Below are 19,337 nucleotides of genomic sequence, written 5' to 3'. Positions count from 1 at the left end.
CTACTGACCAAATTCACAACGATCTCTCTATTACTGCTGGAAAACTTCACACTTAATGTACAGAATTAAATTATCTCTGCATTGCAATTGAAAAAGAAAAAAAAGAATTCACCGAAGAATTATCGGTAGGTAATCCGTGCAAGAACAGACCCTATCTTTGAAGTGATAAAATCTTTTCTTGTGCCTCATGATCATCTCTCTATGAAAGACCGTCAAAACAATTTCACATCAAATGCACAGACTAAAACTCTTATCTCTTCATTGCGATATGAGGAAAAAAAATGAGGAAAGAATCACCAATAATCCATGCAGGAACAGACCCCATCTTTGAAGTGATGAAATCTATTCCTGTCCCTCATGACAATCTCTCTGTCAAATACTTTTGAAACAAACTTAGATGTTTCATGGCAATCCCAGCAAACTCTGAGGTTCTTCACAATCCTAATGTTGACACCATCTCTTAATGACATTAGGCCGAAAGCAATGGCCAACTTCTCACTGTGCCAACAGAGTGCATCCTCTTTCTCCTCTTCTTCTATGTCAAACAACACTTGATTGGTCCTGCTCACATACCCTGCTGATCTTAGTTTACTCATCATCTCCTTCATCGTTGTCTCTATATTTATGTATTTCGGGTGTGATTTATTGCCTACAAAGAACTCATGAAGTTGGCCATCAACCTCAATGACACTGCAACCGGGTTCTTTTCGTACACCCTTAGCTTTCATCAACTCCCGGACATCACTAACTCCATGCCAATTTCTCGATTCAGCATATATGTTAGACAGTGATACATACGCACCATGGTTTCTCAACTCAAGCTGCATCATCTTTTTCATCGCATACTCCCCCAATTCAATGTTGTTATGGAGTCTACAAGCATTCAGCAAAGCTCCCCATGCTCCAGCATGTGGCTCCACAGGCATCGCATCGATGAAACTAATGGCATCCTTGAGTCGCCCTGCTCGACCATACATATCCACCACACAACCATAATGCTCGAGCCAAGGTTCAATACCATACCGACTCTTCATCGACTCAAAGACATCCCGGCCTTCTTCTACCAAGCCAGCCACACTGCATCCCCGAAGCAAGGCGACAAAAGTCACCTCATTCGGCAGTACACCATCATCCTTCATCTGCTCGAACAGCTCGAGACACTTCCCTCCATTGCCATTCATCGCCAACCCACTGATTGCACTGCTCCAAGTATACACATTCCTCTCTTTCATTCTCCAGAAGACATCCATGGCTCTGGCCACACACCCACACTTGAAGTACATGTCGAGCAGCGCCGTCCCAAGGGTCACTGTTAAACGGAGCTTGTTCTTTTCGACATAAACATGCACCCATTTGCCTTGCTCAAGTGCGCCGAGGTGTGCACAGGCAGTCAGAACTGACACCATCGTCGCCTCGCCGATCCTTACTCCTTCGACCTGCATCAAACCAAACAAATCCAAAGCCTCACGAGACCTGCCCAAGTGTGAGTACCCAGCAATCATAGCATTCCAAGCAACAACATCTCTGTGTGGCATTTCATCAAACAGTTGCCGTGCGAGCTTGATCTCCCCGGACTCCGCGCAAGCGCTAACCATGGCGGTCTGGGTGACTAAGTCGGGATTCTGAAGCTCAGCATAGATTCCCCGGAACGCGTCACTGGAGCCTAACTCAGCGTACATGTGAATGAGCCCACTCTGGACGTGGGAGTCCGAGAGGAACCCGCGGCGCAATGCGGCGGCGTGAGCAGCTCGCCCTGCCTCCGGCGCCGACGCTTGCGTGCAGGCGCGGATTAAGAAGGTGAAGGTGTAGTTGTCTGGCGAGAGGGCGTCGGCGAGGAGGATCTGGCGGTAAAAATGGAAGCTTTTGATTGGCGTTGAGCTTTTGGAGTGAGCCCGGATCATGGAATTCAGAGCGAATAGAGAGGCGTGGTGGGGGGAGTGGGAAAGGAGCTCATGGGAGTAGGGGAGATGATGGGGAGTCTTCGGGGAGAGGGCGACGGCGGCTACAAACTTTGCGAAGAGGGGAGGATCAAGGAGGACCCCGGCGGCGAGAAAGTGGCCGTGGAGTTGGCGGAGTTGCCGGAGAGTGGAGCAGAGCTCAACAATGGCGATGGGGTTCTGTGTAGTTATTGCCATATCTCGGCGGAAGAAGATGGTGCAGAGGTTTTTTTTTCATTTTGGGTTTTTTTTCGCAAATATAGGGACGTATATATTGTTATTGGTGATTCAAGGGGTTTTCTGCAAATATTTAATATTTTATTTATTTATTTAAGTGTTAATTGCCAAATACCCCTTGAAAGTTTCGTTTATATACATTTTCCCCTCTCCAATTTTGGTATCCCAAAAAAAACCCTCCTTTTTTCTCCACTTATTTTTAAACCCGTCAAGTCGTTAAAGTGACTAAACGGAGTTGGGTGGGAATTTTTTTTGACAACAATGACCTTCATCTAGTAGCGCAACCTTTTATTTTAATACCGGTTTTTATCTACTTGTAAGAAAGGTCTTTTTCTAACCGGAGTCTTGGTTGTCTTTTTTTTGGCATGTTTGCTCGTTCCATTTGGAATCTGTGAGATCTCGGGTTGGGTTGGCAGATCCAATCTGGAGATCGGAGTCACGGTGGAGACACCTAGATCCGCCGGCGACAGCGTGGGAGTTCGACGGAAGTGCACCATCGCCAGAGCGGACCTCAATCGTTTCTTGGATTTATGGGTGTTTGCCCTGTTGTTTTATTTTCTTGACGGCAATAAACGATAGACATAAAGATCAATGGTTTGAAGTCGGAGAACCCTTTAGAGGACTCCGTTGGTGGAGAGTTGGATCTGTAGACAAGCTTTGCTGGTGTTGGGGTTGAGGAGAAAGAGGTCGTGGAGATCGTTGGAGAGGTTGAGGAGCTAGTGGCATTGGAAGAGGAGAAGGAGAAGAGTGAGGAAGGTGAGAACTTGGAGAATCATACTAAGTTTCTAGTTGAAGAGACAAAGGAGAAAGAGAATGTAGTTGCGGAGGAGATAGACAGAGATGAATTAGGAGAAAACTTTAGATTAAAGTATGTTTCTGTTTAAATATATGTGTTTTCATGTAACTTAGGTATTTTCTGTTTAAAAAAAATTGTTTATGTTTAATAATATTGGTTCATGTTTAAGTTACAGAGTAGCGTTTAACACAAACATACAATTTTAAACGGAAACTGGGTTACTTAAGCAGAAACTGGGTTATTTAAGCGGAAACTAGGTTAGTTATACACAAACATATACTATTGAGTGGAAGCAGACTAAGTTAAGCTACTAGTACAATAATACATTATATTTTGATTAATTTAGATCCCAAAACTCTTTAGAAATTATTGGATTAAAAATTAAAATTAAAATTAAACTCAAATTCAATTGGTCTTTTTTAATAAATGCTTAAAATAATGTTTAAAAGGAAATATCTTGGAATAAGAACTTTAGTGAATTAGAACATAAAAGAATCACCTTTTTATGGATATATGGATAAATCTCTAGACTATTTTACCATGGATTAATTCTTGTTCTATAAACTTTAGACTATTTTACTAGTACTCTTTTAAATCTTGTAGATTCCAATCAATATTTTCTTCCGAAATTAGAAGTACATTAAACATAAAGATAAATTTTAACGTTTTACGTTTAATAATAGTTGTTTTTGTTTAAGTTATTTTATTTCCGTTTATCAATCCGGGTTTTTGTTGAAGCTAACACGTTTTTGTTTAACAGTCTCGGTTACTGTTTAATTTACTCATTTTTGTTTATCCGATTATGTTAGAGCGCATTGTTAAATGTTTTACTTTTAATTTGTTGGGTTTCAATAGTTTTACATTATATGTTAATGCGTATCTGATTAAGTTTACTAATTTTTGTTTAATAGGTTTGGTTTTTGTTTGCGAATACATTTTATACGCTTAACAATAGGTTTTTGTTTAAGTTATCTTGTTTCTGTTTAATAATTTGGGTTTCTGTTTAAGGTATCGCGTTTCCGTTTAATAGTCTTGGTTTCTGTTTAACAATAGTTATTTTTGTTTAAATTACCTTGTTTTCTTTTATCGATCCTAGTTTGTGCAATCAACCCCATGATAAACATTCCGATAATTTCAAATTTATCCATACAAAAAGAATCGACATAAATCGGATGAATTTGAATTAAGAAAAAACACACATACCAATTAAGAATCTCCAAGGGGATCGACATAAGTTCTAAATCGTTCCTTCCTCTCTTACAAAACACCGAATACCCTCCCCCTCCTCATCCTCCTTCCGTTCGTCCGATTTCTTCGATTCTCTAAAGTACAACACATCTCTCATTAGTATATCGATTCTTGTCGGCCTCTTCCTTTTCAAGGCCGAGCTTTTCCTACCGACTTCATCGTCAAGGCAAACCCGAAGAACCCATAGCAACAGAAGGTGGTGATGAAAATGGTCGAAGGCCACCAGAGATCCGCGGTGAGGCTCAAGGTCTTTCAAAAAATATTTGAAAGATGGGAAAAAACTGGGTTATTTTAAAAAAGATGATGTGCTTTTTTCCACCATTGTTGAGGGTAAAAATGGAATTCAATCAAATGAATTAGACGGAATTAGCTGAAAGGGGAAAAAATGAAGTGAAACAAAAAAGGAAGGGATGTCCGGCAAATTCAAAACTCGGAGGGGTTGTCTGGGAATTTTTTTAAACTGTTAGGGGGTAAAAAAAATAATTTCCCCTTTATTTAATCATGGTTGTATTGCGAAAATAATCTTTTGAAATGAATATATAATATCTTGAAATGAATATATATCTATATTTATATATAATATCATGGTTGTAAATGAGCTGAGTCAAGCCGAGCTTTGCCTTGTTCAAGCATGACTCGTTACTATTTTAATCAAGCTCGAGCTTGAGTCAAACTTTCTTCGTGCTTCATTTTTCAGACTCAAGCTTGGTTCGTTACTATTTTAACCGAGATTATTTCGAGCTTCATGCTCGAGCTCAACTTTTTAAGGAAATTCGAAGCTTAGACTTGGCTCGTTAGCTTGATTAAGATTTGATATATATATATTTTTTATTTAATTAAGTATTATTTAAAGCTTGTTTAATGAATCATGATCAAGTGTGACTCAACTCGATTTCAGTTTGAAGATCATTTTAGTAAAAGAATAATAAGCTTGTCTATGGAATTATTAAGGTTTTAGTTCAAGCTTGTTAAAATTTTCATTAAATAAGTTAACAAACAATTACAATAATAACAAAATAAACATTGTGATGTAATTATCTATAAATTTTTTTTTTGTAATATTATTAACGATCCGATAAATAAGCTTGTTCATGATACTATAAATGATTATATTAATGAATGCAAATGATACTATAAAGGAGTTGTTCGCAATATTTAACAAGTTAAGCTTGGTGGTGTTTAGACTTGCCTCGTTTATCTTACAAGCTTATTTAACTTAATAGCTTTTAATGAGCTGAGCCTTCAAATAGTAGTTTACAACCCTATATGTTTGACTCAAGTTGACTCAAGGTAGCAAGCTTGTTCATGAGCTGTATTCGCAAGCCAAAACGAGCCGAACTTTCGGTTGCTCAATCTTGGCTCGTTTATTAATCGAGCTCCAAAATGAAGCTCAAATTTGACTCGTTTACAATATGAGCTGAACGCAAATGAGCTTTTATTGAACCGAACACCGAGCCGCTCAAGAACGACTCGGCTCAAATACACTCCTATATAATATAAATTATAAGTCAACTTGCCAACATCGTCAAAGTTTAAAAAGAAAGAAACAAAAAGATGCCGAGATAGAGAGAAAATGCAAAGAGAGAGAAACCAACAGTGTGATATACAGCTGTCAATATATTGTAGAGTAATGCTACACCAACCGAAAATTTTGCCCGAACTTCAATCCCGAATGACGTGGCTCACCACTCTCTCTCCTCATCAGCCCACCCCATTCGTTCTCTCAATTCAGCTAATTTTTTTCATTCAATTTTTTTAAAAAAGCTCACCACTCTCTCTCCTCATCAGCCCACCCCACTCATTCTCTCTCCTAACAAACCAAATTATACTCTCTCTCCACGGGCTGAAAAGAGTCAAAGATGACTCTTGCTCTCATCTCCAGAAGGACAGCAACTAACTAGGGCCTGCGACTTCCTGCGACTTCCGGCAACCTTGTTTTCTCTCCCACGATTCTTGCCCTCTCTCCCCACAGGCTGAAAAGAGTCAAAGCTCATCATTTTCATCCTCTTGCTCTCATCTCCAACTCCTTGCTCTCTTCGATCGCCCGGAGACTCCATCCTTGCCCGGGGTCCATTGCCATCCCCAAGTCCTTCCATGGTTTGAGGTACAGCTTTGCATGTCCTCGGTCTCCCCACTTGACCTCCACCCAGAGACGTTCCTTGAATCGAAGCTTCGTCGTCAAAGCCGTAAGAGGAATCCATCCCTATCTACTTCCTTTCTCTCTAATTTCCCTTATTTCTTCATTGTGTTTTCTTGTGCAGTGCTCGCTGCCGTTGGTTGGGAATTCGGCACCAGATTTTGAGGCTGCAGCTGTTTTTTATCAGGAGTTCATCAAGGTATATATCTTCATTTTGGGGATTGGTTCTATAAATGCTTTTACGATCTCTATCTCTTGCTGCTATGCTTTTGTGTTCTCCTTTCTTTTGGGTTCATATCATGAAATGGATATGTTCTAAGTATACTTATTTTCATCACCAGGACTGGGGCTAGATGTTTTCTTTGCCTTTTGGTTAAAATGGAAATTATTAATGGAAATTATTAAATTCAGTTATTTGTTTCATAAGTCATGCTACTATATTCCATGAATATGTAGAACATGTATTTTCCTTTATATTTGTGATAACTAGTTTTTTTAAAGAAATTTAATTGTTCTAATTTACCTTCACAATTCCTATTTTAATTTCTGATTTATATAAGCATGCACTGAAAATGGGAATTAATATGCCCAGCTTCAAACAATTTATTTTGATAATTGTTGGTAGTCCATAAATTGAGGCATCAATATAAAATTTTTTTGAAGCCAGGTATAAGTAATATGGCAGATTTAAAGAACAATTGTTGGTAGTCCATAAATTGAGGCATCAATATAAACAATTTTTTGCTGATTTCTACATGGCAGATTTACAGAACCAGTAGTAATATGGCAGATTTACATAACCTAAATGAGGTAGAAGTCAGGTCTTCTAGTTTTGAAGCCTCAAATAAAGAGAAGGAAAAAATGGTAGATATGGAGGATTTACATTGTGAAAATATTATTCCAAAGGCAGGCATGGTTTTTTATTCTGAAGAAGAAGTTTACGATTTTTATGTTAAGTATGCTCAGCAAGAGGGGTTTGGCATTACAAAAAGAACAACAAAATCAGGAGAAGATGGAAAAATCAAATATTACACACTTGCATGTGTACGTGGTGGTAAAAGAATATCTACTGCAAAAAATTCTTTCAATCCTAGGCTATCCACCAAAACGAACTGTCAAGCTAGGATTAATGTTATTGTTGGTAATGATGGGTGTTGTACTATTTCTCGTACTCATTTTGAGCATAATCATGCACTAAGTCCCCAAAAATCTCGATTTCAAAAATGCAATAAAAAATTGGATGCATATGTGAAGAGAAGGCTTGAATTAAATGACCAAGCAGGTATTGGTTTGAGTAAAAATTTTCATTCTTTAGCGGTTGAAAGTGGTGGGTTTGAAAATCTAACATATACAGAAAAAGATTGTCGAAACTATATTGCAAAAGCAAGACAGTTCAGGCTTGGTGTTGGGGATGCAGAAGCTCTCGGCAATTATTTTTCTCGCATGCAAAGGAGAAATTCAAATTTTTTTCATTTGATTGATATGGATGAGGAAGGTAGACTACGAAATGTGTTTTGGGCAGATGCAAGATCTATAGTAGCCTATGAATCTTTTGGTGAAGTTATATCATTTGACACAACATACCTAACAAATAAGTATGATATGCCTTTTGCTCCATTTGTTGGAGTAAATCACCATGGGCAAACTATACTATTTGGATGTGGTTTGTTATCAAAGGAAGATACAGAAACTTATATTTGGTTGTTTAGAACATGGTTAGAATGCATGTCAGGCAAGGCTCCTAAGGCAATAATTACAGATCAGTGTATGGCTATTCAAGGTGCAGTTAGGGCAGTTTTTCCAAATTCTTATCATCGTCTTTGTCTTTGGCATATTATGAAAAAGGTCCCTGAGAAGCTTGGGGGGCTAACACAGTATAAAGAAATAAAGAAAGTTTTGAAAAGTATTGTTTATGAGGCACAACATACTGAAGAATTTGAAGATATTTGGTTGAAGATGATTAAGGATTATAAGATTGAAAAAAATGAGTGGCTGAATTCTTTATACATGAATCGTCAACGATGGGCTCCGGTGTATGTTAAAGGAGTTTTTTGGGCTGGAATGTCTACAACCCAAAGAAGTGAAAGTATAAATGCTTTTTTTGATGGTTATGTTGGTCCAACAACATCTCTCAAACAATTTATGGAGCAATATGATAATGCATTAAAAAGTAAGATCGAGAAAGAAAACAAGGCTGATTTTGCTTCATTCAATACAAGCTTTCCGATGTTAACTGATTGTCATTTTGAGAAGCAACTACAAGAAACCTACACCAATGAAATTTTTAAGTTGTTCCAAGATGATTTACGGGGAATGTTATATTGCAATCTCGCATTTACCAATTCAGATGGGCAAACATGCACATTTCAAGTGACTGACATTTTTAGAGGGAAAGATGGCAGACTCAGGAGGCAAGTGGCATTTAACATTTCTTACAACGAGATTGAATTTGATATCAAATGTTCATGTCGTCTTTTTGAATTTAAAGGAATTTTGTGTAGACATATATGCAAAGTTCTTATTGAAAAGAATGTGAAAGAGATTCCATCTCGATATATTTTACCCCGGTGGAGAAAAGATACTAAACGGAGGCATACTTATGTGAGGAATTGTTATGATGATGCACAAACCAATGAACAAAAAGCACGTTACAGCAAATTATGTTCTCATTTTTCTAAAGCTGCTGAAATTGCCATAGAATCCAATGAAAAATATCATTTCTTGATGAAATCTGTGGACGTCGCAATAGACAAGCTTATGGATGATACAAACTATTGGGAGAGCCATTCAGATCAAGTTATGTCACCAATATTTTTGGAAGAAGGCCATGAGCACCATCAAATTACATCTTCAACCAAAAAATTCCTAACTCCTTTAAAAGTACGGAGTAAGGGCCGGCCACCATCAAAGAGAAAGAAGTCAAAAGTTGAAGAACTAATCATTAGAAATAAAAGAAAGGTACTTATATTTTACATCATTCCATTTCAGTTATATAACTATTTTTATGGTTTAAAATTAATGTTGTTGATTTCAGAAAATTCAAACAAAAAAGAACATACAAGCTCAAAACAACATACAAGTTGAATTGTGTACGCAAGGAAGTGTGGTAATCTTTAGTTACATACTTTATAATGATCTTGATATTGCACAAAATATTTTTAATATATTGAATTATATTTTGTTCTTTTTAGGTGAATTCGAATTCTCATGTAGATGTAATGACTATGCCTATTGATAGTTTCAATTCACAAAATCATAGCCTTGATGCTTCTTCACAGGTAAACAAAATTTACATTGACTAGTAATATTGGTTATATGTCAATTGTATATATTATGGATATTGTTTCATTTTCTCATTGTTTTTCTTCTTATAGTTTCTGGTGTTTAAGGTGATGCAGTTACAACAATAAGAATGGCGGGGTTTCTATATTGTACCCTAGGAATGGACTAGTCTGTGTAAGTTATATCAGTTTTTTTTTCTTATTGGTGTGTTCTTTTCTTGTTGGGTTTTTTATTAAGATGTTCTTTTTGTGATACAGGGCATTGCTTTGCTAATATGCTGGTTAAATGGAAATCAAATTGTGCTGCCAGTTTTGTTTGGCCTATGCTCAGCATAATATCCCAAGTTTTTGTTCATATGTTGTTTTTAGCTTACTATGGTGGTTTGGCATAACATGTTATGTTGGTTTGGCTTACAATGAAATGTTATGGGAGTCTAAACTTGTTTGGTTTGGCATAATATGTTCTTGCTGTAATTTTTCTATGTACTATTTGAATAGCTCAAAGTGTAACACAGCTTCTGAAGATCCTTATGAGTGGTTGCTCTTTGATTCCTATCTCATTTTTTTTTTGTTTTGCTATTTTGTCTCGTGGGATTGAGTGTTTGTGTGTATAATGTGGCTTATACAAAATTGTAACCGAATTGAAACTCAAAATGATTCATATGTGGCTAAAAAAAGCTTTAATTTGTGATTATAGTTGTGATTATACAAAATTGTAACCGAATTGAAACAAACAAGTGACCTGGCATTTCAACAAACATGTTCCATGCTATGACAATTTTCCAAAACAATAGCAACCTCCCTGATTCCTTACTCTCGTAATTACAAACATTCATCATTAATTATGTAACTAATCCATGTGCAAATCACCAATTCATCTCATCACATAGTCTTCGAATCTATTGGGTCCCTTTCCTTGATTATGGATATTGCGCTTCTTACCATTGCGACATTCCTAAACAAATCGTTGAACCCTCTCCTCACTCCCATACCAACTCACCGACGGCGATACCGGAGTCGACGCTAATGGAGACCTAGGCGGTGAGAGCTGTGGGCGAGGTTGTAGTCGTCACCACGAGGGCAAGAATCGTGGGAGAGAAAACAAGGTTGCCGGAAGTTGCAGGAAGTCGCAGGCCCTAGTTAGTTGCTGTCCTTCTGGAGATGAGAGCAAGAGTCATCTTTGACTATGAGGAGAGAGAGTGGTGAGCTTTTTTAAAAAAAATTGAATGAAAAAAATTAGCTGAATTGAGAGAACGAATGGGGTGGGCTGATGAGGAGAGAGAGTGGTGAGCCACGTCATTCGGGATTGAAGTTCGGACAAAATTTTCGGTTGGTGTAGCATTACTCTATATTGTATCAGGTAGGCCCGTTCCTCTTCATAACTCGCAATAATATAAATTATGAGAATTACTGTGTACTGTGTAAACTATGATGATGACCACTGGATTTTAAATCCAATGATCGGAGATGAACGTTTGTAGATGACGAGTTCTCATGTCTCATATATATATATATATATGTATGATCAATTCTCTGTGCACGGTCATAGAATATTAATTTATGAATGTTAATTTGGACTGTTGAATTGAGATCTAATGTTTTTGTTTGTTATAAATAAACAATAATTACTATGTTGTATAGTTAAAAGTAGGATGCACGGTCATAGGATATTAATTTATGAATGTTAATTTGGACCGTTGAATTGAGATCCAATATTTTTTTTGTTATGAATAAATAATAATTACTATGCTGTACAGTTAAAAGTAGGATGAATATTGCCCAGATTAAAGTGGAATGCATAGTATTTTAATCTTCAATCTATTATTTGTATAAATCAGGACTGTTGAACTTTATTTTTAACTAACATCTACCATACAAAATTTTTTTTTTTAAAAAAAACTACACCTATTATCAACTACGGATGTCCGCAGAATACCTTTTTCCCATATATATATATATATATATATAATTAATAAGAAGAAAAGTGTTTTTTATGTACCCTCTATTTCATAATATTTTTTAGTTATATTTTAATCTTCCTTCTATTTTTCCTTAGCGTGATCTCGTGTGTGGCGGAGTCCACGGTGGCGAAGCAATCGTTTTAATTAAATTAAAATGATATATTTAAAAATAAAAATTTTGAAATGTCAGGATTTTTGAAATGTTTACAAAATTAAAAAAATGGTTTCCGTAGATTGAAAGATAAAATCTAGGACGGTTTGGGTCTTTTCAAATATTTTTTATTTAGAAAAAATAAAATTTTATTAATTAAACTACAAAGTATTCAGACCATAAATTATCCAAAATAAAAAAACAAAACAAAACAAAATTTTTTTGAGATAACGTCCATATGTTTCCATTGACCAAGTCCAATGACCACATTTATATATAATATATATATATATATTATATCTAAAATTTTATCCGGGTAAACTACTAAACTCAACTAATTATAGTTCTAAGTTATACGTGAATTTTCCACATAAAATGTGAATATATATTAAAAAAAACTGCTTTGATTTGAAGGGGACTATGAGAAAATTTTAAAAAATATATAATAAATAAACTATAAAATAATAAATAAAATTGATATCAATAAAAAACGCATTAATTGATGTGTTCTAAGACCAAGGATATTTAAAGAAGTTTTAGACTCCATCTTCATAAAAAATAATTTAATTTCTTGAACTACACATATTGATATACATATTTGTTATTATAAAAAAATCAATATCCATCTCATGTCATTGATAATTTATTATTTATTTTGTATTTTTTTTAATATATTATTTCTTTATTTTTTTTTAATTATACATGAAACCATGCTTAAACTTGCCATCCTTTTCATTAATGCTATGAAGTTCACGCCTCTCTCTATCAATAAATAATATAATTATAAAATACATCCAACTTAGTTCAAAGACTCCAAATTACATCATTGCATTCATCAACGGCACAAGGCTTGCAAATGAGTACTAAGCCTCATTTTTCAATAATTTATACTAAAATTTGATTTTTCTGTCAAATTTTCATCAATTAATAAACATATAAAGTTAATATTTAAAAAAAAATTAATTAATATTTGCATGTTATCATAGTTTTAGTCAATTGGAATATAATTTCTTTGGACCCATTTGATTTCATCTTCTGCAATATTGATGCCACTATAAAAATGTTGCAATCCACCTCCACATCCCATTCATGACTTTGTTGTGAATTATACGGTTGGAAAATTTTCATATAAGTTTTCTTTAAAATAATTAAAAAAATAATTAGTAACAAGAAAGTGGATCTTTTTATTCATGCCATGACACTACCACTAGAAGTTTTGTTATAAATAATGAGAAATTAAAATAATATAAAATAAGAACCTATATGGTACCCTTTTCCTCCAATATATTCAAACAATCCTCTTAACTTCTCTAAATACTATAAAAAGTCCCATATTCCAAAAAAGTTTTTTTAATAAATTATCTTTTTACTTTAATTTATAAAATTACTATTATATCCTTATTCCTATCTATTTTGTGCCTCATTAAGGGCGTGGTGAGCTTGCTAGTGAACTTACAATATGAAGTGAAAGGAAAACATAAAATAGCAATATTTTTAAAATAGAAATTTATGGGGTATATTTTTAAATAATAAATACTTCATCTGTTATATTATAAGCACAATTTTAACTATTTCATATGAGATAAAAAATAATTAAAATTAAAAATTTTATAAATATTTAGTTTATATTTCTCATTTTGTCTATTTTTTTTTTCTCATCCATATGTGACAATAATAAAAATAATGTATTGACAAATTTAAATTTTAAAATTAATTCTTAAATTAAGTATATGTCCGCATAATTTACAATGCGAAAAACATTTATAACAAAACAAGGCTATAATATTTTAATTATTAATAAAATTAAATTCTAAAATTCTAATCTATATATATATATATAATTTTATTGAAATGCATTTAATATTCACATTTCCTATCTATAAATTTATTGTTAATATTATTTAATAAATTCAAAATTTGTACGAAATCCACACCGTTCAAAACTTCATCTGAATGGGATTGCCTCCGGATCTTATTGCTATTTTAAACCGCTTGATTGCCCGTTTTCTTGAGGTGTGTTAGAGAATTCGAGGAGCTTTCCAAATCGCCGAGGATTTCATCCCGCTTTCTAAGTGTGTGTCTTTGATCTTGAATTCTTCTCGTCCAGGTAATGCAATCTCAGTCTCTTTCTTTGGTCTTCAATTCCCCCTTGTTTCCCATTTTTTGATTTTTTTTTTTTAATGGAATTTTCGTGGTTTTGTGGTTTTGTTTTTAATGTTTTTGCATTTGAGTTTTTGGGGGTTTAAATTAATGATTGCGGTGGTATGATAAGTATGGAAAGGTTGAATTTTGGTTTGAAATGATATTGAAATTTTGTTGCGGATTTTTAGTTTGATGGATTTATAGGGTTTGGTTAGTATTTTCTTTTTTGTTTTTTGTTTTCAATTTTCGTTTGTTCTTGAATTTTTTTTCTACTTTTCGCTAATTTTCTGATGTTTCTCCACTGGGCTATAGTGCTTTGATTTTGTAGGTTGTGGTTTCGTTTTTCGATTGAATTGCTGCATTACTAGGGTTTGTTTCTTGAATGATCGTCATGGTATGGCATGGTTTGGGAAGGGCTTAAAGCCTCTTTAAAGATTATACTGAATTCTCATATTGATTATTTTGTTGGATGAATTTTAGGGTTTAATCAGGATTATTTTATATAAAAATGATGGCGTTGTTTGCTTTCCTTGGTTAAATTATTATTTTGATGATGATGAAGATATTTAATTGGATTGTAGCATACGAGGGTTGGAGAAATTATGTGTTTTGTTTCTCTATGATTTGTGGACAGGTGAAGTTGAAGTATTCGCTTGGATTAGGTTTTGGGGTTGAATTTTCTACTCTAATTGTGACCGGTCTTTCTGGACAGCTCTTATTTGATCCTCAAGTTGATATTGCATCCCTAGGTGTTGAAAAAGTACGAGAACATAGTTTAAGAATATCTCGATTATTGATTTTTTTATCATTTTCTCAGTTATATTAGGGTTGCATGACTTGTTGACTTTCCAAGTATTTATCTGTCAGGCTTTGAGAATTCTCTGTTTTTCTTATCCTGTCCATATAATTTAGGCTTATCCTTTCTGCCCACTCTATCTTATTGGGGTTATGGTTTCTGTTTTGTAGTTCTTGCATTTTTGGGTAACTTTCTTTTCTTAATTCTTGGATTATTCGATCATGCAACTTGATTTTTTTCATTTTATTTTTTTTTAATTGGTTTATTCATGTACTTGTTCTCACTTCTCACTTTAAGTTGGTTTTTTATTTTCTTATGCAATAGTTTATGTTGTTTTATGCAAGATTATCATCTAGTTATATGTCATATATTTGGATATGTTATGCCAATGAGGTAGTTGTCATGCTTGGTTAATTGGGGAATGTAGCAATTAAGAAACTTAATGATTCACGCACTCACTCTCATTTAAAAAAGAGTTTTTGTGTGCCTATGTGGATATTTTATGTTGTCTGATGCAAAACTATGGCATACAGTAATGAGTGATCTATCTCAGATTTGGGTGGGTATACAGTTCAAGTGGTTGCCTTGCTTGGATTATTAAAGTATATCACGACACAATTGACTTGATTGATTCACATATTTGATCTCTTTTAAAGATGTGTTGGATGTGCTCATTAGGATGGTTATATTGTATAATGTAATTGATATCATCTGTTTGGTATTAGGCACAGGAATAGACCATTTGTAGTTGCTCTGATCATAAGTCACAGCCTTATTATTATTTCTTAGTGTTATTATCCCTGTCTGTTTTGTAGCTACAGAAATGGGGCAATCCTTATGTTGCATTCAGGTTGACCAGTCCAGAGTGGCCATTAGAGAAACATTTGGGAAATTCGATGATGTGCTTGAACCAGGTTGTCACTGCTTACCTTGGTGTTTTGGGAAGAAAGTGGCTGGTTATCTTTCACTGCGTGTTCAGCAGCTTGATGTCCGCTGTGAAACAAAAACAAAGGTCTGTGAGTTTGTGACTTCTTGTCCTCATTAATTTCATATAAGTTACGTTGTATGTATTTTTGTGTGTGAATCACAATTTCAGTGCTTGGAAAGAAATGTATGGTCTGTAAATGAATACCTGTGGGATAGGATTAATGAACTTAAAATCAGATTAGAAACCACAGTTAGTAACTGCTGAGGTTTTATTCTGTAGGTTTTATCAGTATATAGAATACCTAAAATCTTGAATGATGATGGAGATTTTGGGTAGGAATGCTATTCCCTTTTTTTGGCCACCTTCTTGTTGTTTTCAAGAAGAGAAGGGTAATTATATTCATCATATAAAATAAAGTTAGAAGCAACCAATGGTTGTTGGACAGGTGGCAATTGGTTATGCTATTTATGATACACAAATGTTTGGAGTTAGTAATAGGATTTTGAAAATCATTTGGCTTTTGCAAGGCAGAATTGAGGAATTAGGTTCTTCTCTCTTTAACTGGGGAACGCCTGATAGGTTTTTTTCTTTTCCTTTTGAGTGACTCATCTTCTTTCTTCTCTTTCACATTTCATTTTATGCACATGCATGATGTGGAATTTGCTGAGGTATCTCATACGGTGGTTCTTGTTTTGTTTCCAGGATAATGTTTTTGTCACTGTTGTTGCATCTATTCAGTATCGTGCCTTGGCTGACCGCGCATCAGATGCTTTCTACAAGCTTAGCAATACAAGGGAGCAAATCCAATCCTATGTTTTTGATGGTATTGCACCATAGCAAAAAGAGCTAAAACACAATTTAGCATTACCATTGTGACCATTAGATATGTTGGTTTCACACGCAACAATCGAAGAAACTAAGATTATATATTAATTGCAGAATATAGTTTTGCTAAAGTCAATCTATCAAGTGTCTGGGGTGCTACAGTTGCGCCCTTGAAATTTTGACTAAAACAATGGATGTTGAATTGCAATAAGAAGGTATAATTTTTTTTAAACATAGGGAAGTGTGTTAAAGTGGATATAAGAAAGTTTTACGGGTACTTCAATTGCTTCAAAAAATAATTCTTTCTTCTAGGCAGCTAAATTGAATCATCTTGTCTTTAGGTAACATGCCTTGACAAAAATTACTGAACTGTCTAATATCGTTACTGGAATGAAGTCTTCATAGGTGCTTTGCTTTGTTGTTTGATATAATGAAATTATTCTGGTTTCAGTGATCAGAGCAAGTGTTCCCAAGCTGAATTTAGATGATGTCTTTGAGCAAAAGAATGAAATTGCCAAGGCTGTAGAAGAGGAGCTGGAGAAGGTAATAAATTTTCTATAGAATATTATGTCCTGTACTCCAACAAGTGGTTGAATGACCACATCTTCTCTTGCATATGCATTCAAAAGGCCATGGCAGCATATGGTTATGAAATTGTTCAGACACTCATTGTGGATATTGAACCTGATGAGCATGTTAAGAGAGCAATGAACGAGATAAATGCAGGTGAGTCTAATGGTTTCATTTTGGAAATTTAGGAAGAATGATTGTTTAGTCTTTTGCTTTTAAGAAATGCTATTTGTTATAGTCCGTCCTTTTTATCATAATTAAGTAGGTTTTTTCCTTCTTCTTCTGGTATCTTGCTTTAAAGCATCTGCCTGTTTTATTATTCTTGAAAGTGCACTTCTCTTTAAGTGCCCGTTTTCCTTTCTTATGGTAATATTCAACTATTATAGAAGAGCAGGACCCTGATGTTTTGAATTTTTAAGAGATTGCATGTGAAAACAGATTTACCAGGCAAAATTGGCAGCTTCTCTTTATACCTGCTGATACCGAAAACTTAGTTCTTGGGTGGATGCTTATGATCTAGGACGAGAAATTAGGAATGCACATTGTTAAAGTTTATCCTCATCTTTGTGGACATTTAATTCTCACTATTTAAATCCAGTCAATTTTTCTTTGATTCAGTTGAATATGCCATTTTACCATTCACTTTTCTTTTTTTTTTTTTTAATCTAAATTGACAATGCTGTTGTTTGTTATGATAGCTGCCAGGCTAAGGGTTGCTGCGAACGAGAAAGCAGAAGCCGAGAAAATATTGCAGATCAAGCGGGCCGAAGGGGATGCAGAATCCAAATACCTAGCAGGCCTGGGAATAGCTCGCCAGCGTCAGGCAATTGTGGATGGTCTGAGAGATAGCGTACTTGCGTTCTCAGTTAATGTTCCTGGCACAACAGCGAAGGATGTCATGGACATGGTTCTGGTTACTCAGTATTTCGACACGATGAAGGAGATCGGTGCCTCTTCGAAATCCAATTCGGTGTTCATCCCTCATGGACCTGGTGCTGTTAAGGACATTGCCTCGCAGATAAGGGATGGCCTTCTTCAGGCCAACTCCATGTCCCAGTGAACGTTTTATAATTTGAGTTTGTTGTGTCTCCAATTTACTTCATCTGGTTTTCTTGGTTGCTTATGAAAAAATAAAGTGTAGTGTGTCTGTATAGGAGGTAAGTATTTCCAATTTAAGGTTTGATATGCTTAGTATGTGAAACTTTATTATGGTTGTATGCTGGTTCTTCCAGAGTGGATAATTTTGTAGATATGATTGACGTGGATGTATATATATATACATGCTTATTATATGTTTGCAAAAGTACCCTATATACTAGGTTGCAGTTTTATACGGTAGGGTTGCTGGGTGGAATGAGTTCATGATACTTAAGTACATACCTTGTTATTGTCGCTTATTGTATATGAAAATTAAAAAACCCTACAATGGTTTTTTTTTATTTTTAATAATATTATTATTTAATGGTTGTTACCATTGTTCTTGTCTCAGTATGATTGGTGAAGATTTTTGGAAAAAAAAATTGAGAGAAAAGGTTTTTCTTCTTGTTCTTCACAAGTCACCACTATTTCAAATTATATGGGCAATAGCACATTTTTGGAAGTGTGAGTAATGGAATTGTACAAATACTGATTTTTTAGGGACCTAACCACTCATCTTGATAAAATATATATATATATATACTGATTTTTTACAATAACCATATTGTATTTTCAATCCCAATCTCTAATGGATCAGTCCCTCATCTAACCAAACATTTAAGATATCATTAGTTAAAAAAGAAAAATGGATGTTTTGACAAAGGAAAACCATTCTAATTTTCAAGATTTTAGTTGGTTAATAAGGAAGTAAAAGCAAAGAGAAGTAGGACAAATTAAAAAGAGACAGTAAAATCTAGGATTGCATCTGGCGCATAATGCCAGGCAAAGCCATGCTTTTGACATTCAAAAAGAATTGCTTTTAATAAAGAAGCAATGGCACTTACTAAGGAAAAATTCCCATGTTTTGAAAGCAAGTTTCTCACTGCACTTATTCTCACACTTTAGACTTAAGGGGAAATAATTCTTTCTTCTTCACTGTTGGTAATTCCAGTCCCTTGCTTCATCTTCAATTCACTTCTTTATTCTTGCCTTCACAACATTTATATGCATATATTTAACTGAACACATATCAATAACAAAAGAGAGAGGAACATGGTGCATCTGAAAATGGTAATTTTCATTTCATAGTAAAAATACCTGACTGATTGTAACAAATGATCAAGCAAACTGTCTCCTTTTCTTTTTTTATTTTTTTATTTTTGACACTGTGGCTGGACAAGAGAGGTCAGG

The 19,337-nt window shown here is 34.7% G+C and overlaps 3 protein-coding genes and 1 long non-coding RNA gene across 7 annotated transcripts; 3 read left to right on the top strand and 1 right to left on the bottom strand.

Annotated features, from left to right (window-relative positions):
* Nucleotides 1-73: 73 nt before the first annotated feature.
* LOC120254530 (putative pentatricopeptide repeat-containing protein At5g40405) lies at nucleotides 74-2,224 on the bottom strand. Its single transcript, XM_039262632.1, has one exon. It carries the CDS (start codon nucleotides 2,133-2,135, stop codon nucleotides 294-296), a length of 1,842 nt encoding a protein of 613 aa, XP_039118566.1. The 5' UTR covers nucleotides 2,136-2,224; the 3' UTR covers nucleotides 74-293.
* On the top strand, nucleotides 2,152-9,574 carry LOC120254503 (protein FAR1-RELATED SEQUENCE 4-like). The gene is made up of 7 exons (XM_039262591.1): nucleotides 2,152-2,162; nucleotides 2,591-2,708; nucleotides 2,825-3,042; nucleotides 6,191-6,404; nucleotides 6,480-6,554; nucleotides 7,118-9,151; nucleotides 9,569-9,574. Exons 1-7 carry the CDS (start codon nucleotides 2,152-2,154, stop codon nucleotides 9,572-9,574), a joined length of 2,676 nt encoding a protein of 891 aa, XP_039118525.1.
* Nucleotides 9,575-9,608: 34 nt separating this feature from the next.
* Nucleotides 9,609-10,145, top strand: LOC120254533. Of its 2 annotated transcripts, none has more exons than XR_005534650.1 (3): nucleotides 9,609-9,633; nucleotides 9,754-9,811; nucleotides 9,895-10,145. It is a non-coding gene; the product is annotated as an uncharacterized LOC120254533 (long non-coding RNA). The 2 variants fall into 2 exon arrangements; XR_005534649.1 differs by having other exon boundaries at nucleotides 9,745-9,811.
* A 3,551-nt stretch (nucleotides 10,146-13,696) lies between these two features.
* Nucleotides 13,697-18,301, top strand: LOC120254514 (hypersensitive-induced response protein 1). Of its 3 annotated transcripts, XM_039262603.1 has the most exons (7): nucleotides 13,703-13,855; nucleotides 14,525-14,650; nucleotides 15,502-15,698; nucleotides 16,317-16,437; nucleotides 16,891-16,982; nucleotides 17,069-17,165; nucleotides 17,708-18,301. In XM_039262603.1, the coding sequence occupies exons 3-7, from the start codon at nucleotides 15,510-15,512 to the stop codon at nucleotides 18,067-18,069; spliced, it is 861 nt and encodes a 286-aa protein (XP_039118537.1). In that variant the 5' UTR covers nucleotides 13,703-13,855; nucleotides 14,525-14,650; nucleotides 15,502-15,509; the 3' UTR covers nucleotides 18,070-18,301. The 3 variants fall into 3 exon arrangements, with proteins under 3 accessions (XP_039118536.1, XP_039118537.1, XP_039118538.1); XM_039262602.1 differs by lacking the exon at nucleotides 14,525-14,650 and having other exon boundaries at nucleotides 13,697-13,855; XM_039262604.1 differs by lacking the exon at nucleotides 14,525-14,650 and having other exon boundaries at nucleotides 15,508-15,698.
* The last annotated feature ends 1,036 nt before the right edge of the window (nucleotides 18,302-19,337 follow it).

This window comes from Dioscorea cayenensis, unplaced genomic scaffold, assembly GCF_009730915.1.
Source record: "Dioscorea cayenensis subsp. rotundata cultivar TDr96_F1 unplaced genomic scaffold, TDr96_F1_v2_PseudoChromosome.rev07_lg8_w22 25.fasta BLBR01000479.1, whole genome shotgun sequence".
NCBI lineage: Eukaryota > Viridiplantae > Streptophyta > Magnoliopsida > Dioscoreales > Dioscoreaceae > Dioscorea > Dioscorea cayenensis.
The sequence above is the reverse complement of the archived record's forward strand: the minus strand, read 5'-3'. Positions and strand labels throughout refer to the sequence as shown.